General features: G+C 52.6%; 2 protein-coding genes across 2 annotated transcripts; both read left to right on the top strand.

The window, feature by feature from the left end:
- The first annotated feature begins 1,538 nt into the window (after positions 1–1,538).
- On the top strand, positions 1,539–9,704 carry TRIM50 (tripartite motif containing 50). Its single transcript, XM_011230157.2, has 6 exons — positions 1,539–2,033; positions 5,187–5,282; positions 6,870–7,100; positions 7,190–7,212; positions 8,249–8,373; positions 8,992–9,704. Exons 1-6 carry the CDS (start codon positions 1,635–1,637, stop codon positions 9,579–9,581), a joined length of 1,464 nt encoding a protein of 487 aa, XP_011228459.1. The 5' UTR covers positions 1,539–1,634; the 3' UTR covers positions 9,582–9,704.
- Positions 9,705–15,239: 5,535 nt separating this feature from the next.
- On the top strand, positions 15,240–27,717 carry NSUN5 (NOP2/Sun RNA methyltransferase 5). Its single transcript, XM_034669987.1, has 11 exons — positions 15,240–15,399; positions 15,501–15,623; positions 16,123–16,297; positions 16,393–16,501; positions 25,848–25,986; positions 26,072–26,187; positions 26,504–26,682; positions 26,854–27,064; positions 27,143–27,283; positions 27,361–27,475; positions 27,578–27,717. Exons 1-11 carry the CDS (start codon positions 15,307–15,309, stop codon positions 27,590–27,592), a joined length of 1,416 nt encoding a protein of 471 aa, XP_034525878.1. The 5' UTR covers positions 15,240–15,306; the 3' UTR covers positions 27,593–27,717.
- Positions 27,718–27,934: the final 217 nt, after the last annotated feature.

Genomic DNA, 27,934 nt, shown 5'->3' with positions numbered 1-27,934 from the left:
TCCCACATTTTTTCCAATCAATAATTTTTTTTACAGATTTTATTTATTTATTCAACAGAGATAGAGATAGCCAGCGAGAGAGGGAGCACAAGCAGAGGGAGTGGGAGAGGAAGAAGCAGGCTCATAGCAGAGGAGCCTGATGTGGGACTCGATCCCATAACGTCGGGATCACGCCCTGAGCCGAAGGCAGATGCTCAACCGCTGTGCCACCCAGGCGCCCGCCCCTCCAATCAATAATTTTTTACCACACCCCCATGATTTGTGTAGTATGTTAAGTCTATAGTATTTGGTTGTATTAAGAAATGTCATTGAACTTCTAAATCTTTGAAAGACTTTATACAAAAAGTTCATAATTCAATAATACTGAGTAAAGGAAGTAACACAGAAGAGCACGTACTAGGTAATTCTGTTTATTTGAAATTCAAAACCAGGCTATGTTAATCTATGGTGATAAGAGCCAGTTTAGTAGCTATTCTTGTTAGGGGGTTCTGACTGGGGAGCACATAGAGTGCCTTCTGGGTACTGGAAATATTCTGTATGTTGATGTTGAGAAGAAGTGTACAGATGTAATATGTACATCAAGCATCTAGTTAAGATTTGTGCCCTTTATAGAACTCCTATCTCAAAAAATTGTATAAATATAACCTTCAAAAATAGATTCAGAAAGATTGTGTCGAAGCATGAGTCCACTCCTGTTTGGGGTCTGTAAGGTGTGGCTGGGGCCCACTCAGTCTCCCCCCTTACCCAAAGCATGGCCAAGGTGAGCACCTGCATGTTGGAATTATCAGTGTTGCTGGCCGAAAGGAGGCTGCCTCCCCAGTCCCGTGATGTGGCCCAGTTTCCACCTGATTCTGGGCGACCTTGAGGACACAGGGGTGTTGCTGGGAAAGAGGAGGAGGAAAGGGGCAGAGCCTAAGGGTGGAGCAGGCCTTCAGCTGTAGTCCCCACGTCTCTTAGTGCCTCTGCCCCATCCTGGGGAGAAGAGACTGAGCAGATCTGGTGGACATCTCCACGGATTCTGAGAAAGCAGGTAGTTCATTGTGGGGGCTCTCCCTAGGTCTGCTGCCAACTTCTACCTTGGTGCTTCTCTTCTCTCAGTGCCAATCAGCTTTCACAGGGTCTCAGGCTCCCTGGAACAGGGTGGTTAGGACAGCAGTCTCTGCTTTAGAATGACCTGGAGGGTGTTTGTTGTAAATGTAAATTTCTGGGGCTCACTGAAAATGTGTGAAGGGGTGACTCAGGAATCTCTTTTAACTGTGCTTCCAACAGTTGCTCACCAGTTTGAGAACTGATCTAGAACGTGGAAAGGACCTTTGCTTGTTTTTGCTGTCCATTTCTGGGTCCATGCAGCTGGAGGGCACATCGTTAGTGTCACTCCAAATGACCTTGCCAATGTCCCTTTTTGTGTTTACCTCCAAATCTGAGTGAAAAATGTAGAATCCTCTATTTTCAAGTGAGTTTCCCCTAATAAAGCTCTTTGTTTTAAAGATAAAACAGGCCCAAGGTCATAGGGGTTGGGATTGGAGGCTCTAAGGCACTCTAATTTCCAGTGGCACTTGCTAGGGGGTGGGACCCCAGGGGATGGAGGAAGCAGGCTTGAGAAAGCTGCCCTCTCTTCTAGCCAGGCACCGTGGATGGCGTGGCAGGTGAGTGTGCCTGAGCTGGAGGACCGCCTTCAGTGCCCCATCTGCCTGGAGGTCTTCAAGGAGCCCATGATGCTGCAGTGTGGCCACTCCTACTGCAAGGGCTGCCTGGTGTCCCTGTCCCGCCACCCAGACTCAGAGCTCCGCTGCCCAGTGTGCCGACAGGAGGTGGATAGCAGCAGCTCCCCACCCAACGTCTCCCTGGCACGGGTGATTGAAGCCCTACAGTTCCCTGGGGACCCAGAGCCCAAGGTCTGTGAGCACCACCGGAACCCACTCAGCCTCTTCTGTGAGAGGGACCAGGAGCTCATCTGCGGTCTCTGTGGCCTGCTGGGCTCCCACCAGCACCACCGCGTCACGCCCGTCTCCACTGTCTACAGCCGCATGAAGGTGGGCAGTGAGGCTGCTGGGGGGTGGGGTGGGTGGTGCAGGGACACACTGAGCCCAGCTCTTAGCCTCTCTGGCACCAGAGAGGCACAGAAGGGTCTGAGGCCAGGATGCCAGTTCTCTCTAGCCCTGTCCTGGAGCAGAACTCCTAGAGCACGCGTCCATCCATCATGTTCTAAGCAGTCGCTCCAGTCTCCGGGTGCTGGGGACTACTGACCTGCTTGACGGAGAGCCCCTTGTCAAGTACTAGCCCCTTCCCCTGCTCAGTTTTTCCTTGTAGCTCTCATTCATATTTTGAGTGGTCCCCAGATGACACATGAGAGCAAGCACTTTGTTTTGTTCCCTCAGGCATTTTCATGCCTAGAGCCGTGCCTGGTGTGTAGTAAAAGCTCAGAGCGTATTGACAGAAACTGGATTCCTGTCCTCGTGGACTTTTGCCTCAGATCTAGCAGGTCATCATTTAAGGTGAACAATGATGATGATACGATCTTAGGTGAATACGTTGATCTAAGATCTACGGAGGGGGTGGGGTTATCATCATACTTCACCAATGAGGAAACAGACTCAGAGAAGGTAAGGGTCTTACCCAAGGTCATACAGCTTGTCAATGGCAGCGTGAGGACTCAAACTGTGGCCACTTTTCTCTCCATTGCCAACAGATCGAAGAAGGGCAGGAAGGGTTCTTGGAAGTGAATCTCTGTAGGGTACCTGACATAGTGTTTGGGAGGGAGGGAGAGTAAAGGTAAAGAATGACAGAATACAGGTGATGGGGCGGGAAAAGGAAAGAGCATCATGATCTGAAGGCAGAGTTCCAGGGATTTCCTAGCTGAGTGCCCTGGGCAGCATTTCTTTGCTTCTTCAATCCTGGGAGACAAGTATGAAACATGCACAGGGCAGCCCAGCCATCCATCAGCCCCTCTTGCCCACAGATGTTTACTCGGCACCTAGTGTGTGCTCAGTTGTGCTAGAGCCCATGGTACGATAGTGGGCAAGAGGTTTGCCCCACCCTGGGGAGCTCACACCCTGGAGTCTGGCAGAGTCATATGTGTTGGGTGCTACTGTCCGGGTTAAGTACAGGCAATGGGGAGACCACCTCCCCATAGCTCCTGCATGATCTCAGGTGGTCACGGAAGGTTTCCTGGAGGAAGCTGACTGCTAAACCAAGAACTGAACAACAAGGAGGACTTGGTGGGAAAAGAAGGGGAGGAACACATTCCCTGTATAATGACAGCCCTGCAAAAGGTTAGGAGGGAGGGATATTTAAGACATTATAAGTTGTTCCTTTAAGCTCAGGGAAGAGTTAGGTAAATGGTAAGGCTTGTGTGACATGTGAAGGGATTTGTAGTTTATTCAGAGGCCCATCCTGATTGGGGGGGGCACTGGAGGGTTTTAAGCAGAGTTGTGATGTGGTCTAAGCACTCTGCCGGAGGGTGGACTGGAGAGTGAGGCTGGGGGGGTGGGGAAGAGACTGGGAGTAACTGCATGTGGGTGGTAATTGAAGCCACAGGAGTGGAGAAGACCAACCAGGAGAGCCTGTAGCATGATAGGGAAGACACAGACGGTGTCCCCAAGGAGCACCCGCGTTTACGTTTCGGTTAAATAGAGCACCCCAAAAGGGACAGAAAGAATCATCGGAGAGAGTGGGAACACTGGCTGAATATGGCCTCTTGGAAATGAGAACAGAGCATTTTGATGACAACAAGATCACTTGTGTGCAATGCCTGCTGAGGATTGGAAGGAGGCTGTTAGATTTAGCAGTAAGGGTTGATTATCTTGGCAAGAGTAGCTTCAGTGGAGTGTTAAGAGGAGGAAGCCAAGTTGCAGTGCAGTGAAATTGAGCCTATGTTTTGTTAGCCCAGGAGAGAAGGAAACACCCAGGAGCTTGCCCATTATGCCTGGCTTGGAGCCTGGGACCGCTTGGGTCCTGGTTTTAGATGTGTGTTGTGATCCCAAGACTCTTCTCTGTGATGCAACGAAATTTGGGTCCCTTTATTAGACCCCTTTCAAGCACTCCTGTTCTCCTCCTATTGATTGAGGTCTTGAGGTTAGTTATTTGCATGATTCTGTTTCCTCTCCTGGTGACCCAGTTGACAGGGAAAGGGGGAAAGAGCTAATCTCAACTCTCTGTACCTCAGGACAGTTACCAGTGGAATTCCACTCTTGGGTTGCTGTGAGATCTTCTGATGCCTCATTATCCAGAGCAAGACCCTGTGTCCCTTTACTCCTACACTGGCTTTATTCTTTATTCAGCTCCTTTCCTGAAAGGCTTTTGTAGCTGGGTTTTTTTTTTTAAGTTTATTTTTTGTAATGTTTTTACCCAGTGTGGGGCTTGAACTCACAACCGAGAGATAAAGAGTCACATACTCTTCCAGCTGAGCCAGCCAGGCTCTTCCAGCCAGCCCCTCTTGCCGCTGATGTCTGCTTGGGAACTCTCTTAAGCCAGAGACCACGTATGTTCCATGGACACAAACCAGCAGGGCTCCCCTTAAGTGGTGCAGCTGGATGGGGGTCTTAGGTGGTCCTGGTTGAACCCTTAAGACTCCGTCAGATTTAGGGCCAGAGAAGCCCAGGAGAAGTGAGTTTACTTCAGCCTGGGGAGGCCCCAGATCCAGGCTGGGCCCAAGTCTGCCAGGGAAGGAGTCAGGTCTTTATAGGGGGTGGGGAATCCCCAGGTTTAAGCTGGGCAACTGTATGCATGATTGGCCTCCCTTGGGGCCATCCTTTTTGTGATATCTTGATCCAATGCCCACTGATTCTAGACCTGCTGGTGACCAGAGAGTTTACTCGGTGGGTACCCAGTGGCCAGCATTTCATTCAGGGAGTGTTGGCTTCAGACTGGTCATCGCCCCTCATGGATGTTGTGTGGTGCCTTCCAGGTGGACGATGTCTAGCGTCCGTCTCCATATCCTGAAGAGGGATGGCCTGGAGATCTTTTTCTGTCTGGGTAATTCCTGCCCTCAATGTGGAATATTCTTGAATAATCTTAACCTATTTTGGAGTCAAAAGTACCCAGGTAGTAGCTCTTTCTCTGGTTCCACTGGGAGTGCTTGTGGCCATTGGGATTTTCCCTGGAAGGGTGAAGCCCAGGGCTGGTCCCAAGGAGCTAAAAAGGTGAAGGGGTCAGTTACTCATGAGGCCATGGTGCATCGCCTCCAGGAGGAGCTAGCGGCTCTCATCTCTGACTTGAAGCAGGAGCAGAAGAAGGTAGATGAGCATATTGCCAAACTGGTGAACAACAGGACCCGGATTGTCGTGAGTGCCCTTTTCCCTCTGTACCCTTACCCTGGGGCTGGCCCCTTCCCTTTCCTGCAGAGCCCAGTTCTGATTTGTTTTTTTTACAGAAATCCATTCCTTCATATAAAGCCAGAATTCAAAGCATTCCAGAGCGGAGCGGGGAAAGGGCAAATCCCCTCAGGGGACTCAACTCAGTTGTTAGGACTCTGTCCAAGTTGGCTGTGTTCCTCTTGTCCTTGGGAATGAGATAACACAGAACCTAAGTCCCAGAGGTAAACAGCTCAAAGTGTGGGCATGACTCTCCTGCCCTCTGTGTCTGTTTGACTTTGACAGTCTGTGTGGTGCCTGCCCAGCACCTTGGAGCAGAGGTGTGGAAAGGCTTGGTGGCTTTCTGCTTTTTCTGAGTGACAGGCACACTGGGACTGGGAGATTCACGGCAGTGGTACTCTCAGTTTTGAAGGAGAAAAAACACTTTATTGATGGTATAAAAATCTAATAGAAGTAGAAAGAAGAAAAGAGAAATCTGCACATAGATGAGGGCAATAGTAAGCAGTAAAGAAGAATAAGACAGAGTTACGTCAAACCAGGTACTTACAACATCCAACCTCATTAGCTGGGGAAGCCCCATGGAGACAGCCAGGCTGGAGTCTCGACGGAGGGGCCTGGGCCAAGGTGAGATTTCCAACTGACCATCCCCATAAGGGACGTATTTACAGGGCAAATGAAGTTAAACATCTGTTCGCCTATGTGCAGGTTGGAGCGAGCTGCATTTCTGTGTCCTCACGTCTTTACGTATTCAAGGAGCCTGTGCTAGGTGTGCTTGCCCCTTCTCCCAGATTCCATTCCAGGGGGGGATGTAAGGCAAGATTTACAGCTCTTGGTATCTAGACCAGAAGGGCCAGTTCTGACCTGGAGGCAGCTAATGTCCACTAACCAGGCTCCCAAGGTCACTCATGCAGCACGAGTCTCACAAACAACATTCTTTCACCTGTCTGCGTGTCATTGCAGGTTGGGGTGGGGTGGTCAGGTGTGCAGGACAGATCCCTGAGAGCTCCATCCGTACAGTCCAGGAGGGTGTGGAGCCCGGGCCCTGCAGGCAGTTGTGAAACAGGAGCCGGAGGCCATCGTCCCCTGAGAGTCCTCTCGGTTAACCTCCTCACCCTCAGAGGGAGGTGGCATTACCCCTGCCTGATGGAGGCTGAACTCAGGGTCACACACGGAATCCTGGCTGTCTAAAGTCCGCTCTCCCAGGGCCTTGCAGACTTTTTTTTTTTTTTTCCCAGTTGTGGAATCCTGCACTAAAGCTAAATCTGATGTGCACGTTTAAAAAGTTAAGGTAGATGCAAGCAGAACCACTCTGTTAGAAGTGAGAGCTGGGTGCCAGTCTCTCCCCTGCCTCTGTTGCCCTCCCCGTGGCCACATGTAGGATGCCCAGCACAGTGGGAACATCGAGCAGGAGTCAGCCCTACAACTCAACTACTAGAACCAGCTCCAGCTGGAGGCCCAAGAAGGCCTAAGCTGCCAGGGCCTGGGGACACCGATGTCAGCCATAGCCAGGCAGTTCTGGCTTAGGTTTCAGCTGTGACCAGCCCCTCCTTGTCCCAGAATGAATCTGATGTCTTCAGCTGGGTGATTCGTCGCGAGTTCCAGGAGCTGCACCACCTGGTGGATGAGGAGAAGGCCCGCTGCCTGGAGGGGTTGGAGGGTCATACCCGCGGCCTCGTGGCCTCCCTGGACATGCAGCTGGAGCAGGCCCAGGGCACTCAGGAGCGGCTGGTCCAGGCCGAGCACGTGCTGGAGCAGTTCAATAATGAGAGTCACCACGAGTTCATCCGGGTTAGTGGAGAAGGGAGTGTCCCCCATGCCGAGGTCCCCAGGTCCCAAGAGCCTCCCCCATGCCTTAACTCTCCTGTCTTGTCTTCCAGAAATATCACTCCATGACCTCCAGGTAATAACCTTGGAGGGAGCTCTCAGCTTGGATCTGATGGCTCCTCTCCACCACTTCCTGTCTTCAGCTGTACCAGTGCCTTCAGCAGCTGCCCACATCTGGCTCTGTGCTGAGCCCAGGGAACATGCCCCTGCCTTTAAGGGTCTCAAAGACTAGTGGGAGGACGATGGCAAACTATGGTTCCATCACTGTGGGTATCTAAAACCATAGAAGTTCACACGAGCTACAGAAATAACAGAAGATGACTGGGGTTGCGGGTGGGGGGATTGACACCGTGGTGGACGAGCTTAGGGCAGAGGACAGGTATTGACCAGGCAAGGAGAGTGGGGAATGCTTATGGGAAAAGGTGAAGTAGGGTGTGGGACTGGGGTAAAACGTATGATGCAGGGCAGAACGGGCAACGAATGGGAGATGTAAGAGCCAGAACGAGGGGCCACGAATCCTGAACCATGGCTTGTGGGAAGGGATTGAATCCATGTTCCAGTCCCAACAAATGAATAGCCATGTAGTTCCTTTGCCTTCGTCAGACCTTGATTGTGAGAGGCTCCTTGTTTTTTCACATTTCCTTTAGTCTTACGAACAACTGGGTTAGGAACATTGGTTTAAATGAGTGGACACTGAAGCTGATTGGGAGCAGGTGCCCACTCCAGCTGTGGCTAGGGGCCAGGGTCGTCCAATATAGGGAAGCGGTCAGTCCTCAAACGTTAGTGTACCTCGGGACCGCCTGGACGGCTCATTGCATCAGACCACTGGGCTCTAGTAATCACTTTCTGATTCAGCAGGTCTGGGGTGGGACTTGAGAAATTTGCATTTCTAGCAAGCCCCCAGGTGATGCTGCTGGTCTTGGGCCTGCCCTGATGTGGAGTTTCCCCTTCCAGGAAGGGGGCAGGCACTCAGAGTGGGGTGGAGGGGAGGAAATGACAGGCATCATGAGTGCACAGGCTTCTGCCCTGCGGCTGGCTTGTTGGACTGGTATGAGGGTGAAGGGGTGGGGTCGGCGTGTAGCTCCGCCGTCATGGTGAACCGTCACCCTCAGAGCAGAGCTCCAGCAGGCCCGGCCTTTGGAAGGCACTTTCAGCCCCATCTCCTTCAAGCCAGGCCTCCACCAGGCTGACATCAAGCTGACCGTGTGGAAGAGGCTCTTCCGAAAAGTTCTGCCAGGTAAGGCTCCAACCGGTTCTCTTTGCTGAGGGCTGCCCTGTAGGGTGGGCACAGAAGACTGGAGTGCGGCTTAGGTGTTCCACCACACACGCTGGACTCAAGCTGAGCTCCAGCTCTTACTGGCCAAAAAGAAGTTGTATAATTTCTTTCTTTCTTTCTTTTTTTTAATTTTTAAAAAGATTTTATTTAAAGAGCAAGCACTCGAGTTGGGGGAGGGTGGAGGGAGAGAGAATCCCAAGTGGACTCCCTGCTGAGTGTGGAGCCCAACACAGGGCTTAATCTTATACCCTGAGATCATGACCTGAGCCGAAATTGAGAGTCAGACACTTAATGGACTGAGCCACTCAGGCGCCCCCAGTGCATGCCCTTTCCCTTAACCAGAATGCCTCCCTCACAACTGTCCATTTTCCCACCCTTCAGGAGTTGTTCATGCATTCAGCAAGCATCCTTAGGGTTGCCTCTTCTGTGCCTGGCCCCTTCTTAGAAGGCTCCTCAGATACAGGGATGAGGCCATTGCAGTCCCTCCCCTGAGGAGCCCAGGGCCTCCAATCAAACTCCTTCGCGGCAGGGTATGCCGCCTTCTGCGTAGCTTCAAAACACTTCTTTGATCTTTCTTAGCCCCGGAGTCCCTGAAGCTAGACCCTGCCACCGCCCACCCCCTCCTGGAACTCTCCAAGGGCAACACGGTGGTGCAGTGTGGGCTTCTGGCCCAGCGGCATGCCAGCCAACCTGAGCGCTTTGACTACAGCACTTGTGTCCTGGCCAGCCGGGGCTTCTCCTGGGGCCGTCACTACTGGGAGGTGGTGGTGGGCAACAAGAGCGACTGGCGCCTGGGCGTCATCAAGGGCACAGCCAGTCGCAAGGGCAAGCTGAGCAAGTCCCCTGAGAACGGCGTGTGGCTCATCGGCCTGAAGGAGGGTCGTGTGTATGAGGCCTTTGGCTGCCCTCGGGTGCCCCTGCCCGTGGCCGGCCACCCCCACCGCATTGGCGTCTACTTGCACTATGAGCACGGAGAGCTCACTTTCTTTGATGCCGACCGCCCCGATGACTTGCGGCTGCTCTACACATTCCAGGCTGACTTCCAGGGCAAGCTCTACCCCATCCTGGATACGTGCTGGCACGAAAGGGGCAGCAACGCGCTGCCGATGGTGCTGCCCGCGCCCAGTGGGCCTGCCCACCTCACCCCCCCACAGCCCACCAAGCTGTAGCGTTGCTGGTGGGTCTGCTGGGTTCGGCGAGCAGAGATGACGTTCTTTACTGTTTGGGAAGTCTTCGTGCCTGTGTGTTCCTGGAAACCTCTAATAAGAAGAAAAGGACCTTAATCCCTTTCCTATCAGCCAGGGGCATATTTATTAACCTTTTTGCCAGGTTATTCACCTGCCTGTTGACCAGCAGAGCAAGGCCTTGGTGTCCATGGGTTAAGATAGGCTTCCCTTGATCCTCCTAACCATGCTTTCTGCTTACTCTTAACTGAAGGTGAAAACATTCCCACACGTAATTCTCTTTGTCGTCGTGAACTTAAGGATAATAAATGTGACATTATCTTTCTCTTTAAATGATTTGCAAATATTAGCTGCTGTACATAAATACTGGTTTATACTCAGGTCTTTATTTTTTTTATTTTTTTATTTTTTAAAATTTTATTTATTTATTTGACAGAGACAGCCAGTGAGAGAGGGAACACAAGCAGGGGGAGTGGGAGAGGAAGAAGCAGGCTCCTAGCAGAGAAGCCTGATGTGGGGCTCGATCCCAGAACTCTGGGATCACGCCCTGAGCCGAAGGCAGATGCTTAACGACTACGCCACTCAGGCGCCCCTATACTCAGGTCTTTAAAAGCAGCTCCAGCCTCTGGTCAGCCAAAAGTCCCCTCTACCCTGGGCCGGCTGGTCTGTGGTTAGTCACTCTGTTACTGCTATCTTCAAAGACCTCTCTCGATCTCCCTTTCCATTAGTTGAGATGGAAATAACACTTCTTCAGAGCAGAAGCAAGTAGGGTCCAGACGGGCATGGCCTATCCCTGAAAGTTGCTGGGCACGTGGGAGCGGGCCTAGAGCCCCCATCTGCTCATGGCGAGTCTGCCCCTGGCCACAGCTGATGGTGTTCACGCCAGACCAAAGCTGGGACAGCTGAATTCTCTCCCAAGAATTTGAAAGTTGGAAGAGAATGGTTGGGGCTGAGATATCTGACACCTGGTGCTTTAGAGAGAAGCTCCTCAGCCTTGTGCCACTGAGCTCTGTAGAGCTGCCTGAGCGACTCCCCTGGGCAACCACTCTGTCCTAGTGCCCTGATGCTTACCCACATGGGCCACACAGGCAGAGGCTTGACCTGCCACCTGTCGGAGTGATCCTCCAGGAACCCGAGAGGATGGGAGGTTTGTGAGGCTCTGACCTTATCCCATGGGAGGCTGTTAGGAGAGGTCGCCTCCCAGGCTCTGATAAGTGTGAAACTTCCTGCCCTGCCTCCCTCCGAGTAGAGCTGTAGACTATAAAACAGCTTAACTAAGTCTAGAACTGGCTTCTCAGCAATGGGAAATCCCCCAACCCTCGTAGTCCTCTTCCTGTTGTGTACAACTAGCACCATGTGGAGCTGGCACCTTTGACTGATCATCTGCCTATGTAAGTAATAAGCTGTCTGAATTAAAAGATGCTTGTTATACCTTTACCAGCTGAATCTTTCGGACCTTGGCCTTGGTTGCTGTGTGTTTGACACCTTACAGACCTGGTTTTTGGTTATGCAGCTCTTCAATTCCACGATTTGGCTGAAGATTGTGGCCCTCTATATCCACTCTCCCTCCCCCCTACCTTCTCCACCCTGTTCTCCGTCCTGGGAGACTGGCCCCAATGGAATGCAAAACCCTCTGGCTTCCTGTTGGGTTCAGCAGATGGAAGGGACTGGCAGGAGATCCAAGGGCAGGAGAGGGAGTTCAAGGTGCTTATTTTTCTGGTTTCCTGCCTGCTGGGCTGTGGGTTGGCAGCTTTCCTCATCTAAAGATCCTTGGCAGGTGGCCACTTCCTCTGTTGCTCTCCCTTGTTCCTTCAGGCCTGGCCGTGAGCAGTGCTGTCACTAGCCCTGATTACTGCACCACCTCTAGTTTCCCTTAACTCTGACCATCCTTTCATAAATACTCCCTTTTTAAGTTCACCTCAACTACCATTGTGTGCTCACCTCTGCCCCGCCAGATGCTGACAGACACAGTGACCTACCTCTGCACTCAGTAAATGCCCTCTTTTGTTTGGCTGGCCAGAGTTAATAATTGTGCTTGCAACCAAAAGATCCATTCAGTATGGAGAAGGCAGGTGAAAGAGCAGTTCATTATGTGGAGTTGGCAATTAAGCTGAAAGAAGTGGAAGACAGGCAGAGGAGAAGAGCTTTTGGGTTCGAGTTCACGGAGGGGTGTCGCAGCTGGAGCTGGACCTGCAGAGGGGCTGGAGGCTAGACCATGGAGGACCATTGATACTACTTTAGTGTATATTAACTTTGTTCTGTAGTAATGACAGTGAGGGAGTGGGAGAGTCTGCCTAGGGAGAAAATACTAGCCCACGGGAAGGAGGTCAGAGGATGGAACAGCAGAATTTAAGAAGCAGCTTAGACAAGGTTGCCAAAGAAATGTAGAAATGATCAGAGAACTGGGAGGGTGTGCCAGCAGCAAAGATCATGGAAGCCAAAGCTTTCCAACAGAGAAGGTGTGCCCCGCAGTGCCGTGAAAGCCAGCCTCAGCAGGAAAGGCCTGAGGAATATTAGGAGATTCTTGGTGGCGTTGGAGGAAGCCATATCTGTGGACTAGCATGGGAGACAGACTGCAGGGAGGTATGTAGCACGTGAGGAGGAAGTAAAGGCAATCACTGCTGACTGTTGTTTTAAGCAGCTGGGTGGGGAAAGGAAGAAAATTGGGTCACAAATTTTGAGAGAAGGTGGGATTAAGAGAAGGCATTTTTAGGATAGAGGAGATTAAAACTCTTGTCCTATAGAAATACATGAGCCACATATGTAGGTTGAAGTTTTCTAGTGGTTCCATATTAGACATTATAAGGCACAGGTCACTTAGCATCCACATCTTGGCTCCTAAAGGCCATCCTCCAATGAAAATGAACCAGGGCTCCTTGGAGAAATGGTTGCTTCTAGGACTGGCAGGAAATACGCTGAGCCAGAAGTTGCTTGTAGTGCTAGGAAGCGCTCACAAAGTTGTGAAAAGCCCCTGCAATAACAGGGGCCTTTCAAAGGGATGTGAGGGCCAACTCCCAGCGGCCAAAATGGGAAAAATTTGAGGGACAAAATAAAATAGTACAGTTTTCCCCACTATCAGAAAGAGAGTTTCTATGAAATCTGTTATTAGTTGAAGTGGAGTAATGAGAAGCAGCACTTACATTACTTTATATGGAAAAGTTTTTTAGTGTTCCCAGACCCCCCATATTAGCTGTTTTTAAGCTTTTCTTACCTTCGGATACATCTTGCAAGTGAACGCACACAGTCAGTCGAGATAAAGCACAGTTCGGGTTATGGAGGCTTGATGCTGAGATGCTGCGTGTGTAGATTTTGGGGAAGGAGCTTGACAGCGCCCCTCTCACTGCTTGGCCCTCTACAAGGGCTTGCTGCAAAACAATACCATTTTTACTTTTCCCCTTTTTTCATAAAAGTGAAAATCCTCAGGATTTCTTTCAGTTAACGAAAACCGGTACTACTGTAGGTCTTTCATAAAAGTGAAGTGGTGTAATGCAAGCTTTCAGAAAGTGGGGGACAGCGGTGTCTGGGTGGCTCAGTCAGTTGAGCATCCAGCTCTTGATCTCAGCTCAGGTCTTGATCTCAGGGTGGTGAGATCAAGCCCCACATTGGGCTCCACGCTGGGTGTGGAGCCTACTTAAAAAAAAGGGGGGATATCTCTATTGGATTACAACTCAAAGTATAAAGTAAATATCCATGAGTCCATACTGATAAATGATTGGCTAATTAAATCTGGGAGAAGAGAGAATTCTGCAGAAGAATTCCAAATAATTTATGTAGCTACTTTGCCCTCGAAGAGGTAGGGTATAACTCCCTACTCCTTAAAGGGTGGGCTGTGTGTAGTGACTTCTTTCCAGAGGGAACAGAAGGATAAAGACTAGTTTACAGTGGAGAAATGTGAAGAACACTACCTGAGCTAGGTGATCAAGGTTAACAACAGTGAAGGTCCTGTTGATACTGTATGCCTTGATGTGATCTGATGAGGGATGTTACTTTACCTGTAGTCTTCCAAAAACCCATAACCCCAATCCGATCATGAGAAAAAAAAAATCAGGCAAATCCCAATTGAGAGACATTCTACAAAACACTGAACAGGATTCCTTAAAACCATCAAGGTCATAAAAAACCAGGAAAGTCTGAGAAATTGTCACAGCCAAGAGTTGCCAAGGAGACACGACAACTGAATTTAATGTGGTGTCCCAGATGAGACTTAAGAACAGAAAATAGACATCAGGTAAAAGCCAAGAAAATTGAATCAACTATGGACTTAAGTAATATTGGTGCACTTGTTTACTATTCACCTGAAGGAGTGGGGATTGAGATTGTTTTAGGATGGGTTAACTGGCACAGCTGGCTGTCCAGCTGTCCATACCATTTTGTGCTCCATTCATTCACTCCTCCACTCACGCAACGGATGTTAGGTCCTTACTGTGAGAAGAACACTGATTTAGGAGGTATGGGTAGATGAGTGTCAAACAGGATTTGCCCTCATGGAGCCAGCTAGAGAATAAATCAAAACTACATATGGAACAGGTGCTATGAAGAAAATAAAATAGATGTTATTCAGTTGGGGGTGGGGTTTCCACTCAAAGGTCACTATTAACTAACCTAGAGCCACAGGACTGGGTTAAACCTTTAAACAATTTTGATGTAGACTAGAGTCAACCCCTTTGCAAGATGCTTGCTGATGTGCTGTTGGCAATAGGATGTACAGGCAGGAGTAGTCTGGTCCACGGAGGCCTGTCTACTTGAATACATGAGATACACGTGTACTGGATTTAGTCAATCAAATTAATGTGTACAATAACCACATGGGTGCTGGGGACAGAGGCAAATCCTATAAAATTCCTGTTACCCCAGAGGTCAGCTGGGGAAACTTGCCTATAAATCAATTATTGCAATGCATGAAAAGCCAGCCGTTTGGAGACAAAGCTCTCTTCCTATGTCATGTTCCAAACTGAATTCTAAATGGTTAAAGATTTAAGTGTAAAAAAATGAAGCCACAGTGATTGCTATATTTTAAAGGTATGAAGAAGGGGTATGACACCAAAGGCAGAAGTAATTTTTTTTTTAAAGATTAATTTATTTGACAGACAGCCAGCGAGAGAGGGAACACAAGCAGGGGGAGTGGGAGAGGAAGAAGCAGGCTCTAGCGGAGGAGCCTGATGTGGGGCTCGATCCCATAACGCCAGGATCACGCCCTGAGCCGAAGGCAGACGCTTAACCGCTGTGCCACCCAGGCACCCCAGAAATTATAATTTTTAGAAATGAAAACAGGTCCAAAAATATAAACCACATTAAAAAGCAAAAGTAAACTTAAAAATATACCCAAGACGAAGTATATATGGTTAATACACAAGGGGCACTAAGAAATGGTATAAGAGTGACCAAAAGATATTAACATGTTATAACAAAATACAAAGGATCAATAAACACAAAATAGTCAACCTCTATAACAGAAATTAAAACAGCAGTAAAATTCCATTGCCTATCAGATTGGCAAGGATTGGAAGGAAAGAAAGAAAAGAGGTACGAAAAGGAGGGGGAAACGCTCTCCCAGCGCTCCACCTGACACAGGGCTCAGGAGCCCTATAAAGGCACAGGGGTTTCCGGGTCGGAACCTCCGTGCCCTTTGACCCGGAAGTGCGGACGGACAGGGCGGTGCCGAGGCGTGCGTGCTTCGCGACAGAGCCGTAAAGGCGCGTGGGAGCGAAACATGGCTCTGTACGCGACGGCTGCGTCTGTGCTGGCGGGCGTGGAGAGCCGACAGGGTTCCATCAAAGGACTGGTGTACGCCAGCAGTTTCCAGGTAGCGGGGATCGGGCTCGGCGGGGGGCGAGAAGGGGGCTGGGGAGGGGGCCAGCCGGGCCGGGCCCCCGCCTCAGCCGGTGTCTTCTCGGCCGCGCGCAGAACGTGAAGCAGCTGTACGCGCTGGTGTGCGAGACGCAGCGCTACTCCGCCGTGCTGGACGCCGTGATCGCCAGCGCCGGCCTCCTCCGCGCCGAGAAGAAGCTGCGGCCGCACCTGGCCAAGGTAGCGGGGACCAGGGCGCGGGGCGGGTGGGTAGGGGCTGAGCTGTGAGTCTCTCCGGACCTGGTCTCAGCGCCGTGCGGTCCACGGCGTGACTTGAGCAAGTCTCCTCTGTGAAATGAGCAGTCTCCAGCCGCGTCATTATTCGAGGTGGCATGAAAGTGCTGTACCTTTGAGCCTAGTTGGAAATTAAATAAGAACGGAAGTGCCGTGGGGAGGACTCTAGCTAAAAGAAAATTGGGCGATGTTGGCAAGGGGGAGGGTGGGGATCCAGAGCTCTGCTGGTGAGCAGCCCTGGGGAGGCGGTTCGGGACCGGGAAGCAAGACAGGGGGCTCAGCTCTCCTGTCTGCCATTAATCTCTTTTGTGGTCTTGGGCGGAATACCTCATTTTTACCTGTTACTGCTTGCCTAAGTGGTTTGCTTAGCTCTTCCAGTTCAACGCTGTGGAGTTCCAAGACACTAATGCTTAGGTTTTTTTTCTCGTTCTTTCCCCATCCCCAGGTGCTAGTGTATGAGTTGTTGCTGGGGAAAGGCTTTAGAGGGGGCGGGGGCCGATGGAAACCTTTGCTGGACCGGCACCGGGCAAGGCTGAAGGCCGAGTTGGCCCGGCTCAAGGTTCAGCGATGTGTGAGCCGTAACGAGGACCTGTTGGAGGTGGGATCCAGGCCTGGCACAGGTGAGCTGGTAGGAGTTGTGGGGAGGAGGGTAGCTCTCAGGCCCTCAGGGGAGAGGGCCGCAATCCTGCCCACTCACTGCTGATTGTTTTCCCAGCCTCCCAGGTGCCTCGATTTGTGCGGGTGAACACTCTCAAGACCAACTCTGATGATGCAGTTGATTATTTCAAGAGACAAGGCTTCTCCTACCAGGGTCGGGCTTCTAGGTGAGCTGAGAACCCTGCCTGGCTGCCCTCCTCTGGGGGAGGTGCCTGGGGCCACTGGGAAACAGGGATCCGGGGGAAGAGAGAGGAGGAGTGGTGGTGACTGCACTCTGGTTTTCTCATACTTTTCCAGCAGTTTCTCCCTCTCCTTCCAAAGCCTCACTTTCTCCATCCCTTAACGTTGATGTTCTTGGGAGTTCCATCCTAAGTTCTTCTGTATCCTGCCGTTTTTCTGGCTCTGAGGCCTGTTTCTCAACCCTGATGATTTGTGTCTCCCGGTCTAGATTTCTCTCTGTATTCCCACCCTCAGGTTCACCTCTGTGTTCCACAAACACCGCAGCCACAGCGTGTGGCAGACCAAATTCATCTTTCCTCTGTACTTTGCACCTTCTTGTTTTTTATTTGTTAAATCCAGTTTATTCAGAATTCAAGATTTAGGAGAAATCCTTCCAAAACAATGTGCTTAAACACACATTACCAGATTATTTTGCGTTTTTTCCCCCCCTGAGGTATAATTGACATGTAACATTAGTTTCAGGTAGACAGTGCAATGACTTGATATGTGTGTATATTGGAAAATAATTGCTACAATAAGTAACATTTGTCACCACACATAATTACAGAAATTTTTTTTCTTTTGTTATGAGAACTTTTTTCTTTTTTCTTTTTAAGGAATTGGGGGGCAGAGGGAGAGAGAGAATCTCAAGCAGACTCAGTACCTAGTATGGAGTCTGAAGCAGGGCTCGGCTTGATCTCATGGCCCTGAGATCATGACCTGAGCCCGTATCAAGAGTCGGACGCTTTACTGACTGAGCCACCCAGGTGCCCCCCTCTTGTGATGAGAACTTTTAAGATCTCTTAGCATCTTTGAAATATGCAATACAGTATTTATTATAGTCACCATGCTGTACATTAGATCGCTGGGAGTTATGTATCTTATAACTGGAAATTTGTACCTTTTGACCACCTTTACACCTTTTGCAGCCAACCTCCTCGCAGTCACAAATCTATTCTCTGTATTTATGAGTTGGTTTTTTGTTTTTGTTTTTTTTTTTTTAGAGATTCCACTTGAGTGAGAACATACAGTATTTGTCTTTCTCTGTTTGATTTATTTCACTTAGTATTATCCCCTTAAGGTCCATCCGTGTGGTCACAAATGGCAATATTTTCTTCTTTTTTGTGGCTGAATAATATTCCTGTGTGTATACGTGTGTGTACATACACGTGTGTAGTTAACATGTTTTCTTTATTCATCTAACAGCAGACACGTTCCATGTCTTGGTGATTATAAATCAGTAAACAGGGTCCAGATACCTTGTTGAATTAGTGTTTTCCTTTTTCTTGGATAAATACCTAGAAATGGAATTGCTGGCTTGTATGGTAGCTCTGTTTTCAATTTTTTGAGGAAGCTCCATAGTGTTTTCCACAGTGGCTGCACCAGTTTGTATTCCCACCAACAGTGCAGGAGGGTTCCTTTTTCCCACATCCTTGCCAACACTCCTGTCTTGTCTTTTTGGTAATAGCCACTCTGACAGGTGTAAGATCTCATTGTGGTTTCGATACGCATTTCCCTGGCACCTCTTCGTGTACCTGTTGGCCATCTGTCTTTGGAAAAACCGTCCAGTTTCATTCTTTTGCTCGTGGCCTCGGTTTTTCCAACACCCTTATTGAAGAGACTGTTTTTTCCCTGTTGTATATTCTTGGCTCCTTTGTCATAAATTAATCGGCCATATAAGTATGAGCTTATTTCTGGGCCCTGTATTCTGTTTCATTGATCTGTGTGTCTGTTTATGCAGCACCAATACTGTTTGATTGCTAGAGTTTTGTCCTGTAGTTCAAGATCAGAGAGCGTGAGATCTCTAGCTTTGCTCTTTCTCAAGAGTGCTCTGGCTGTTCGGGTCTTTCATGGTTCCATACAAATTTTAGGATTGTTCTGTGTCTGTAAAGTTTCCAGTGGAATTCGTTAGAAATTGCATTGAATCTGCGGAGTGCTTCGGGTAGTATGGACGTTTTAACAATATTCTTGCAATCCATGAGCATGGAAAATCTTTTCATTTGTGTCACCTTCAGTTTCTTTCATCAGTATCTTAGAGTTTTCAGAGTATAGGTGTTTCACCTCCTTGGTTGAGTTTATTTCTGGTTTTTTGGGTTTTTGTGGATACGGGTGTAAATGGGATTGTTCTCTTCATTTCTTTTTCTGATAACATTGGTTTGCAAACTCCTTGGGAGCTTGCCAGGTGCAATCTGAAACCAGCCCCCATACACACAGGGTAGGGCCAGAGAGGCAGGCCACTCCAGGTTGACGTGTGGCAGGGTTAGTAATAAGTGAGCTTCATAGAAGTCTTGCCTTCAGTAGCTGGAAGATGAGCAGATCCCTGCACCCACCCGCCGGAATCTTAAAAGCGTATATAGAGGGCTTCACTGGGTGCAGTCACATACAGGCCCGCATTGGAGGTCTTGTGGGTTCGGTTCCAGATCGGTGCAATAAAGTGAGTCACATGAACGTTTTGGTTTCCCAGTGCCTATGAAAGAGAGGTGTATACCATAGGGTAGTCCGTGAAGTGCGCAAGATCGTTAGGTCTAGAAAAACAGCATATGTACTTTATTACTAAGAAATGCTAAGCATCATCGGAGCTTTTGGTGAGTCATAATCAGTGATCAGAGAACACCGTAACAAATACTATATTAATGAAAAAGTTTTGAGATATTGCGAGAATGACCAAAATGTGGCCCAGCGACACGCAGTGAGCAGATGGGAAGATGGCACCTTCAGTTTGTAAAAAGTGCACACTCTCTGCGGAGCGCAGTGAAGCGAAATGCGGTACCGCGAGGTAGCCTGTACACCGCGTCACTGTCCCAAGGCTTTGTCTTTGGGGCAGCCTCTGGTGGGGAAGGCAAGTGGGATGTGCATTCCAAAGACAGGGAAAGGGGTGAGGAGCCTCCGTTTGCCAGGGTCCAGCTTGCACGTCAGCTGGTGGTCCCATCCTCTCCGTGACCTTCGCTAACTCGCTGACCCTTGTGACCAGCTCTTAAAATCCCACATGACCCTGTTTCCTGCCGTGTGTCCTGAGTGGTCAGCAGGGGTTTCACCAGCATGGAGGGGGCTCCTTTGGTAGCTGTCTGGCTGTGTTCGAGGCAGATGCCACAGCAACATGGGACACAGGCAGGAGAAAACAGATGAAGACCGTGATTTCCTGGGGTGCCTGGGGGGCTCAGTCGGTGAAGCATCTGCCTTCGGCTCGGGTCATGGTCTCAGGGTCCTGGGGTCGAGCCCTGTGTCGGGTTCTTTGCTTAGTGGGGAGTCGCCTTCTCCCTCTTCCTCTGCCACTACCCCTACTTGTGTGCTCTTTCTCACATTTTCTCTCTCAAATAAAATCTTCAAAAAAAAAAAAAAAAAAGACTAATTCCCCAAATCAGTGGTAACTTCTTCCTCTAAGCACCCCAGGATCCAAACCATTGATTTATTAATATCCCCTAGGCTGGAGATGAGATCACTCAGGGTATTCACTTGTGTCCTTATTTATGTGATTTACTAAAGATGGTGCGTGAGCGGACTCATCAGGTGTAAACACAGAACGTTGTTTGGATAATGGCTCAGGTGCATCCTATCTTGGAGGGCAGTTTCGCTCTTAGAGGCGTTTCAGTGAGTGGTAAGGACAGGCTCGGGCACCCGCCGTTCACGGTGTGCTGGGTGCATTCAGTAGGGGCTCCTGTCTGTGTTTTCACGTTCTCCATCCCATGCAAGGAACAAAGTGCCAAGTGATGGTATCACCGGAAGACCCATACTTTGTGGCCCTGAGAAGAGGGAGGTTGGCAGCTTTTGCTTCTTGTTGGCCGCGAGAAGCAGCGCTGTCAGGCGTGAGGAGGGGGGGCAGGATAAGCCAGCTCAGGACCCCCACCTCCCCTCTTCCAAGGTTTGCGCACTGCTCCAGGTGTAGTGATTTCTGCAGGTGCAGCCGGCAGCAGGCCAGCGGGATCCCGGAGGAGATGCGGTTGCCCCCCGCCCAGGGGTGGGAGGTAACGTCCCCGTCCTGGGGGGACCATCCCAGCGTGCATTTCAGTAGATGACCCCTTTCCCAGCGTGGTGGAGCCTGGCGTTCTCAGCAGCACAGCACGTTGGCCCATGGGGAGAAGGCGGCGGTTTCTTGCACAGTGTCGGCTGTCTCGGCAGGGGTCCCCAGTCTGGCCTGCGGAGCAACAGGCCCTGCTGGTGGATGGTTCGGACGTGCTAAAGCCTGGGACAGGACTTGGTCCCCCTAGCCAAGATGCTTTTGCCTGGTAGTAATGGCATCCGGTTTCAAATCCTGTTTTCCTGTCTACTAGCCCTGCTCCTCGCAGGTTAGAGGGGTCATGGATCCTCCATTACGTATCATGTCCTTCTGTCCAGTTGCACGTCAGGACCTTTGAAATGTGACCCTCCGTCACGGTCCAGTTGATGAGAGGATCTGTACACGGTACTCAGCCTCTTTTCAGTCTCAACGGTGGCAGCCCGGTCTCCACAGGCAGCGGGCAGTGCTCCGCTTGGGCCCAAGGCCGTGACCGCCCACACCGAGGCGTGGAGGGCGGGGCCACTGTCATCAATTAGCCGGTTTCTTGCCGCTGCAAACTCAGGAGGACAGCCCAGATGGCTTTGCTAGTTGCCTAGGGCATGATTTAGAACACATGGGACGTGTTGTTACTGAATTAACCAAGTCATTGTATTTTAAGGGCAGTCTGGCTTCCTCAGCAGTCTGCCCTCCCACCGGTGCAACGGTGGGCGCCCGTCCTATGCACCTAGTTGGCTGGCTGCTAAAGGTCAGCTACTGGGGCTCGTACGTGGGCCAGGGCCTCTCTCGACTGCCAGTGTCCAGGAGCCCGGATGTGGAACACAGTGAGGATGCCTTGGCCTCTTGCAGGTGATCCCATCTGTCTTTTCATATATCCTGACCCCGCAGGGGCTCATTCATGAACCACCCCTCCGCTTCCCACCATCCGCGCCACAGGCGGGACCCCCTTAGAGCCACCCGCAGTCAGTGCGGAGGGCTAAGGCCTGGGGCTTGGGAGTGATCACCGGCCAGAATGCTCTGACTTGAGCTGTGGCTGCTGAGCTCTGTTTCTCCCGGAGAGGCTTGCCCTGGGGGAGCGTGCGCACACGGTCGTTGCTGTCTGGAGGGATGTCTCGTTTCTGTCTCCTTCCCAAGCTGGGACCAAAATCCTAGGGGCGCTCTCCCCGTCTGTCGTCACTGCCACAGCGCCCAGCCCACACCTTCCAGAGTCACAAACCCCTCGAGCTCCAGTGGCTGCCCGGCTCGGAGCCGCCCAGAGCCTTCATCTGCTTTACTAGTATTTTGCCTCTTCAGGCGGCTTGCTTTGTGGCCCCCACTCCCGCCCGTACCCTTTCTTTACCAGCGGGTTTTGGGGACAGAGGCGCTGTGCCAGGTGGGGACGAAGAGTCCTCCAGACTCCAGAAACCCCTGCCAAGGCTTGCACGCCTCTTTCATGTTCTTAGGGGCTGGATAAACGTGCTTCTTGTCCCTCAGTCACAGTGTCCGAGATGAGGCCTGTCTTCGCCGACAAAATGACTCCCAAATTCTTTTTTTTTTAAAGATTTTATTTTTATTTATTTGACAGAGATAGAGACAGCCAGTGAGAGAGGGAACACAAGCAGGGGGAGTGGGAGAGGAAGAAGCAGGCTCATAGCAGAGGAGCCTGATGTGGGGCTCGATCCCATAATGCCGGGATCACGCCCTGAGCCGAAGGCAGACGCTTAACCGCTGTGCCACCCAGGCGCCCCTGACTCCCAAAATCTTAATGGCAGTGCCTGGGCCTTGAATTTTCTATGGGTTCACTGCCCGGCCTCTCATGCTCGGATGCCCCCCAGCAGAGCCTGCAGGATGGCCTGCGACAGATGCCAGTGTTCCCGTGTGAACAGTAGGGCGTGAGTGTGATGAGCCCATCCTCCTGGTGTGGGAAGGACGACAGGGACAGGTGTTCGGCTGCCCTCCTGTGACCTCTGCTGGGGCCGTGCAGGTAACCTTGGGGGGGTACTTGCAAGGTCCATCGTTGCCCCTCCCGTGTGAAGGCAGACTGATCTTGTGGCTCAGTGGCCAAGGGGATATGGAAAGAGGCATTTGCTGAGACCGGCACAGCGCGATACCCTCCTGGGACCGTGGCCAAGCTAAGACGGTGGCGGCAGTGGTGGGCACAGCCACGGTCCTGGGTCCTCTGCCGTCACTGGCCAGGAGCCTTCCTGCCCTTCCGTGGGCCAGGCGGGGCCGTGAGAAGCGCCAGGGCAGGGTGTTTGGTGCTCACTCTGTGCCGCCCTCGGAGGGTTTCTCCTCTGTCCCTGTGTGGCGTGTATTGTGTGATACTTACTCTCTGAGGGGGTCAGGTTCCCAGGTTCCCAGATGGTGTTTGCCCTCAGCACTGGTTTGATTAGCCCTCAGGTGGAATTCACCCATCAGAGTTTGACCTGGTAGCATCCCGGACCCGGTGTGTCCCCTAGTCTGGGGAGACCCCCCACGTTCTCGGGCTGGGGGAGAAAGCCCAGTTGGCAGCGTCAGGGGGACTTTGTTGACTGGCATCGTTGCTCGGGTTGTAAGGCTTTCCACAGGCGACGGCTCTGTTCAGTGGGGGCCCCGCAGCAACGAGGTCAAGTCCATGTGCTTCCAGGTTACTTTCTCCAGACCCTTTCGGGTCGATTGGGGGTAGCGTTTGGAGCTCCGTCTCGGCCCCGGGTCTCTCCCACAGCACCCCGAATGTCTCGTTGCACAGGTGGGGTCTGCGTGCCTGTGAGCAGGCCATATCTAGCGGCGGGGCCGAGCGGAGCTGGCTTTCCTTCCTGCCGTGACGTGGCCCCGTCAGGGCCTTCACAGACCGGGGTGCAGATGGCCCGTCTCGTTCCCAGCTGCCTAAGAATTTGTTGTACTTCTCTGTAGATTCCCGGGGTCCCGCATGCCCAGGATGGTCCCCCTCGTTGGGCCAAGTCTCCCTGTGGGCTAGAATAATCCAGCATCTGAGGACATAAGTACCTTGAACTTCCTGTAAGCGAGCCACGCAGCCCCTGCTGGCGGGCAGGGTGTGAGGGAATGGGGCTCAGTTTCCCCGGCTCCCGCGCCGTCACGGAGCAGCCAGCGCCCTGTGGCCATCGCCGCCCCAGCTGCGCCGGGTGCTGCCCTGGCCTCTACTGGAACTCGGCAGCCGTGTCCACAAGCTCCAAGGGAGACCCCCTCATCAGGAGTGTTGCCCGAACTGGGGGGCTGCCCTGCTGGCTGGGGTTGCTCTTGTATTGGGGTGCGCCGGTGTGGGATGCCTGGCCGTTTGGCCGTCCGTCAGCACAAAGCCTTCCTCTTCCGCTCTCCTTGCCCCCACCCTGTTCGCTCTGCCACAGGGCCACCTGTGCAGTTTCTCCAACAAGTGCATTAAAGTGGCTGCGCTTTCGGGGTGTCCCATACTCACGCAGCAGCCCCCAAGCATCTGATGTAGGGGCCACCCCATGCCACACACAGGTCGCTGGCCAATGCCCCCCCCCCGGCCCAGCCCGCGTGTTTGGCCTCCAGGCTGGCATCCCCGTGGTCAGTGTGCCATCTTGGGAGCTTCCCACGTACGATCTGAACTGGCCCCGCGATGCAGACGCCAGGCAGCGACCAAGAAAGAGGGAGGCCGCTCTGATGGGTAGGGGGCAGGCTTCATAACGGGGCACTTCCCTGGGAAGCTTGTCTGGGGCAGCGGCAAGACGTCTCCATGCCCACCTGCCAGAATCTTCGGAGTTTATGCAGAGGCCTTCATGAGTTCAGTCTCCTTCCTTGCAGATGGTCTCTGCACCCTGTCGTGCTCTCAAGGCTGTGTCCTTGAGCAGCCTCTGCGAGCGGGGAAGGCAAGCGGGATGCGCGGCCAGGGACGGGCGTGAGGAGCCGCACAGCCCGGGTCCTGCCCCCAGTGGGGGGCCGCAGCCTCTCCCTGACCTGCCCCAGGAGAGAGTGTGGTGTCCGCGTATGGATTCTGTATCCTGCCGATTTACTGAATCTGCTAAAAAGTTCTAACGGGTTTTTGGTTGGAGTATGTAGGGTTTTCTGTGTAGGGCATCTGTAAATAGTGAGTTTTACTTCTTCCTTTCCAATTTGGATGCCGTTTCTTTCTTTATCTTGCCTGATGTGCTGAATGGGTTCTGTTGAATGAAAAGGCACGAGGGGGCATCCTTGTCTTGTTCCTGATCCTAGAGGGAGCGATTTCAGCTTTTCACCGGAGTGTGTCCGCTGTGGGCTTTCCCACGCGGCCTGTGTTGAGCTGTGTGCCCTCGACACCCGCTTTGGTGACAGTTTTTATCATGAGTGGGTGTTGAATCTTGTGAGATGAGACAATCAGGATCTTTGTCCTTCCTTTTGTGAATGTGGTGCAGGGTATGGATTGGTTTGTGGGTGTGGAACCGTCCCCGTGTCCCCGCGCTTGGCACCTCCAGCATTCCCTGTCGTCAGCAAACAGTTGGCCAGGCCAGCAGCCGAGCGCCACCCCCCCCCCCCCCCCCCCCCCCCCCCCCCCCNTTTCTGTCCTCCCAGACCGTGCCTGTCATTTTCTATCTTCACGGACAGAAGAACCTCTGGAACCCGTCTCCCTCTTGCAGACTTCACCTGTGGTTGGCCGTGGAAGGATCTCCCAGCCCATAAACCCTTTCTGGGCTGGCCCCTGGGCCGTGCTCCCTGCTTCCATCGTGGTCCCACTGCGGTGCTCCCCAGTGCTCCCCCACCTGCTCTCCTGCACTCTCCCACGCCTGGGCCAGGGTTTGTCAGCTCTGGGGAGTCGCCTCCGCCCCTCCCTCTCCCCTTCTGCCTGCGGAGCGATGCTGGAAGGCCAGGGTGGTGCAGCAGGGGATGGCTGCTTGGGTTTGGCTTCAGCTCTGCCCCTGGATAGCTTTCTGAGCCACTTGGCGTGGGGCAGGTGCCGTGTGCCGAGCTCCTTCCCCGAGTTTGGTGAGCGTGGGGAGCCCCTCGCCTGTCAGCAGCCAGCGCAGTGCCCACCTCCCCCGCCGAGGTACGTTTTCAAGCACTGACATCTGAGTGCCTCACTTGTGCCGGATACTTTTCTGAGTATTTTGTATCAGCTCAATCCTCGCAACGACTGTTTCCCAGAAGCGAGAGTGGGGCAAGGTGAAGCCGCCGCTGGGAAATGGCAGAGGTGGGACCCTGGGCCCGGGCTGGCCTGAGCGCCCACTTGCTCCCTTCCCTGCTGCCTCTCTCCCCCCATCCCTGTCCATTTCTCCAGAGCGGTCTGAGGTATCTTGTGAACGGTTCACGTGAGGTCACATGTAAGAGGCCCAGCCTGGTGCTCGGCCTGGAGGAACTCAGAATGTGCAATGCATCTTGTTCCCTGGCAGCCTCGAGGACCTGCGGGGCCTCAAAGGGAAGTGCTTTCTTCTGGATCCCTTGTTGCCGGAGCTGCTGGTGTTTCCGGCCCAGACAGATCTGCATGACCACCCACTGTACCGGGCCGGTCACCTCATCCTACAGGACAAGGTGGGGCAGGCTGGTGGGGAGGAGGTGCACGCGTGGGAGGGATGGCCCGGGTCCCCATGCACTAGCGCCACACTCTGCCCCACAGGCCAGCTGTCTCCCCGCCACGCTGCTGGCCCCGCCCCCGGGCTCCCACATCATCGACGCCTGTGCTGCCCCAGGCAACAAGACCAGTCACTTGGCCGCTCTTCTCAAGAACCAGGGGTGAGTGCCGTGGGCAGCCAGAAGGGGCTGGGCTCTGAGCAAGTCGGGAACTCTGTTCCAGTAGGGCACGAAGGCTGAAAGGAGGACTTCCCTTTAAATAATTCCATCTGGACCTAGCGCAGTTGGTGGCGGAGCCCTAAGCTCGGCTACCCAGCAGGTAGCTGGTGTGAGCTCTGAATCCCCAGGTCAGGTCCGGTCCCTCTAACTAGACGCCGTCCCTTCTTTTGTGTGTCCCGAATGGACATGTTCTTACATATCAGATCTGTGGGCCCTTAGGTGCCCCGTGGTTCACCCCAGCTTTCCCCTCCATCCCCAGGAAGATCTTTGCTTTCGACCTGGATGCTGGGCGGCTGGCGTCCATGGCTACCCTGCTGGCCCGGGCTGGAGTCTCGTGCTGTGAGCTGGCGGAGCAGGACTTCCTGGCAGTCTCACCCTCTGACCAGCGCTACCGTCAGGTCCAGTACATCTTACTGGATCCTTCTTGTAGCGGCTCAGGTGAGATGGGGACAGAGTGTGTCTGAAGACCTGCAGCTCCGGGGTTCGCATTGGCGTCGGGTTTAGTTCTGACTCTCCTCATCCGGTGACCCCAGGCCAGTGTCCTCACCTGTGAAGCAGGGAGCTCCGTGCGAACCGAGGCCGTCTGCAGCTGACACGCTTTGTCCTTAGGAATGCCAGCCAGACAGCTGGAGGAGCCTGGGGCAGGCACCCCGAGCCAGGCACGCCTGCAGGCCCTGGCTGGGTTCCAGCAGCGAGCACTGCGCCACGCGCTCACCTTCCCCTCCCTGCAGCGCCTGGTCTACTCCACGTGCTCCCTCTGCCAGGAGGAGAATGAAGATGTGGTGCAGGATGCCCTGCAGCAGAACCCGGGGACCTTCAGGTAGCGGGGAGTCTGCCGGGGTCCTGGGGAACGGGGCTGCTCGCTTTTTACCCAGAATACGGCTGTTCTTCTCCACAGGCTAGCTCCCGTCCTACCCTCCTGGCCCCACCGAGGCCTTGGCACTTTTCCAGGGGCAGAGCACTGCCTCCGGGCTTCCCCTGAAACCACGCTCACGGGTGGCTTCTTTGTTGCTGTTCTGGAACGGGTAGAGGTGCCAAGGTGAGTGGGGGGCGGGTGGGCCTGCATGGAAGGCGCCGGAGGACTGGGCTCCATCTAAACAGGTACTTTCCTTCTAGCTCAGTCCCCCAGGCTGGAGCAGCGGCCCCAGAACTCACACCCAGCACAGCCCCGCGGAGAAAGAAGAGACGGCGCCGAGCCGCAGCTCCCGGCGCGCTGCCCCATACGCAGCAGGTCCACGGGGCGCCGCCTTCTCGGCGGGGAGGGAAGAGCCCGGGCCTCCCCGCGCCTCAGCCAGCAGGTCTTTGAAAGGTTCTGTTCTATTTCTTGCTTTAGGAAGGAAAGCAGTAACCCTGATTCTCCAGCTACGGGCAGAGAGTGATTTCCTCATCCTCTGGGTCCCTTCCCCAGGCCGTGTTCCTGCTGGTGAGAGAATTCTGCCCACGGAAATAAAAGGCAGGACATGGTCTACGATAGATCACAGTTTTTTTTTATTCTTAATGACATAAGCAAGGAGAAAAATCTCACATTCATACTAAAAATTCCAACTAGACTCACAGGAATTAAGTCCTTATTTGTCATGGAAAGTCCCAGCCTCCCGTTACTGTCCAGTGCACGTACGTGGACACACACACCCACACACTCACTCAGGCTGTGCCAGGACCCCCTCTTCCGGGGGCGCCCAGACCGACG

Source organism: Ailuropoda melanoleuca, chromosome 10 (assembly GCF_002007445.2).
Source record: "Ailuropoda melanoleuca isolate Jingjing chromosome 10, ASM200744v2, whole genome shotgun sequence".
Taxonomy (NCBI): Eukaryota; Metazoa; Chordata; class Mammalia; order Carnivora; family Ursidae; genus Ailuropoda; species Ailuropoda melanoleuca.
The sequence above is the reverse complement of the archived record's forward strand: the minus strand, read 5'-3'. Positions and strand labels throughout refer to the sequence as shown.

Bases quoted from the DNA above. Each gene is read 5' to 3' on its own strand.
- TRIM50 (XM_011230157.2), top strand. From the start codon at position 1,635: ATGGCGTGGCAGGTGAGTGTGCCTGAGCTGGAGGACCGCCTTCAGTGC. The intron at 5,283-6,869 runs GTGAGTGCCCTT...TCCTTGTCCCAG, and splicing joins ACAACAGGACCCGGATTGTC to AATGAATCTGATGTCTTCAG. The intron at 7,213-8,248 runs GTAATAACCTTG...CGTCACCCTCAG, and splicing joins TATCACTCCATGACCTCCAG to AGCAGAGCTCCAGCAGGCCC.
- NSUN5 (XM_034669987.1), top strand. From the start codon at position 15,307: ATGGCTCTGTACGCGACGGCTGCGTCTGTGCTGGCGGGCGTGGAGAGC. The intron at 26,683-26,853 runs GTGAGATGGGGA...CTTTGTCCTTAG, and splicing joins TCCTTCTTGTAGCGGCTCAG to GAATGCCAGCCAGACAGCTG. The intron at 27,065-27,142 runs GTAGCGGGGAGT...TCTTCTCCACAG, and splicing joins CAGAACCCGGGGACCTTCAG to GCTAGCTCCCGTCCTACCCT.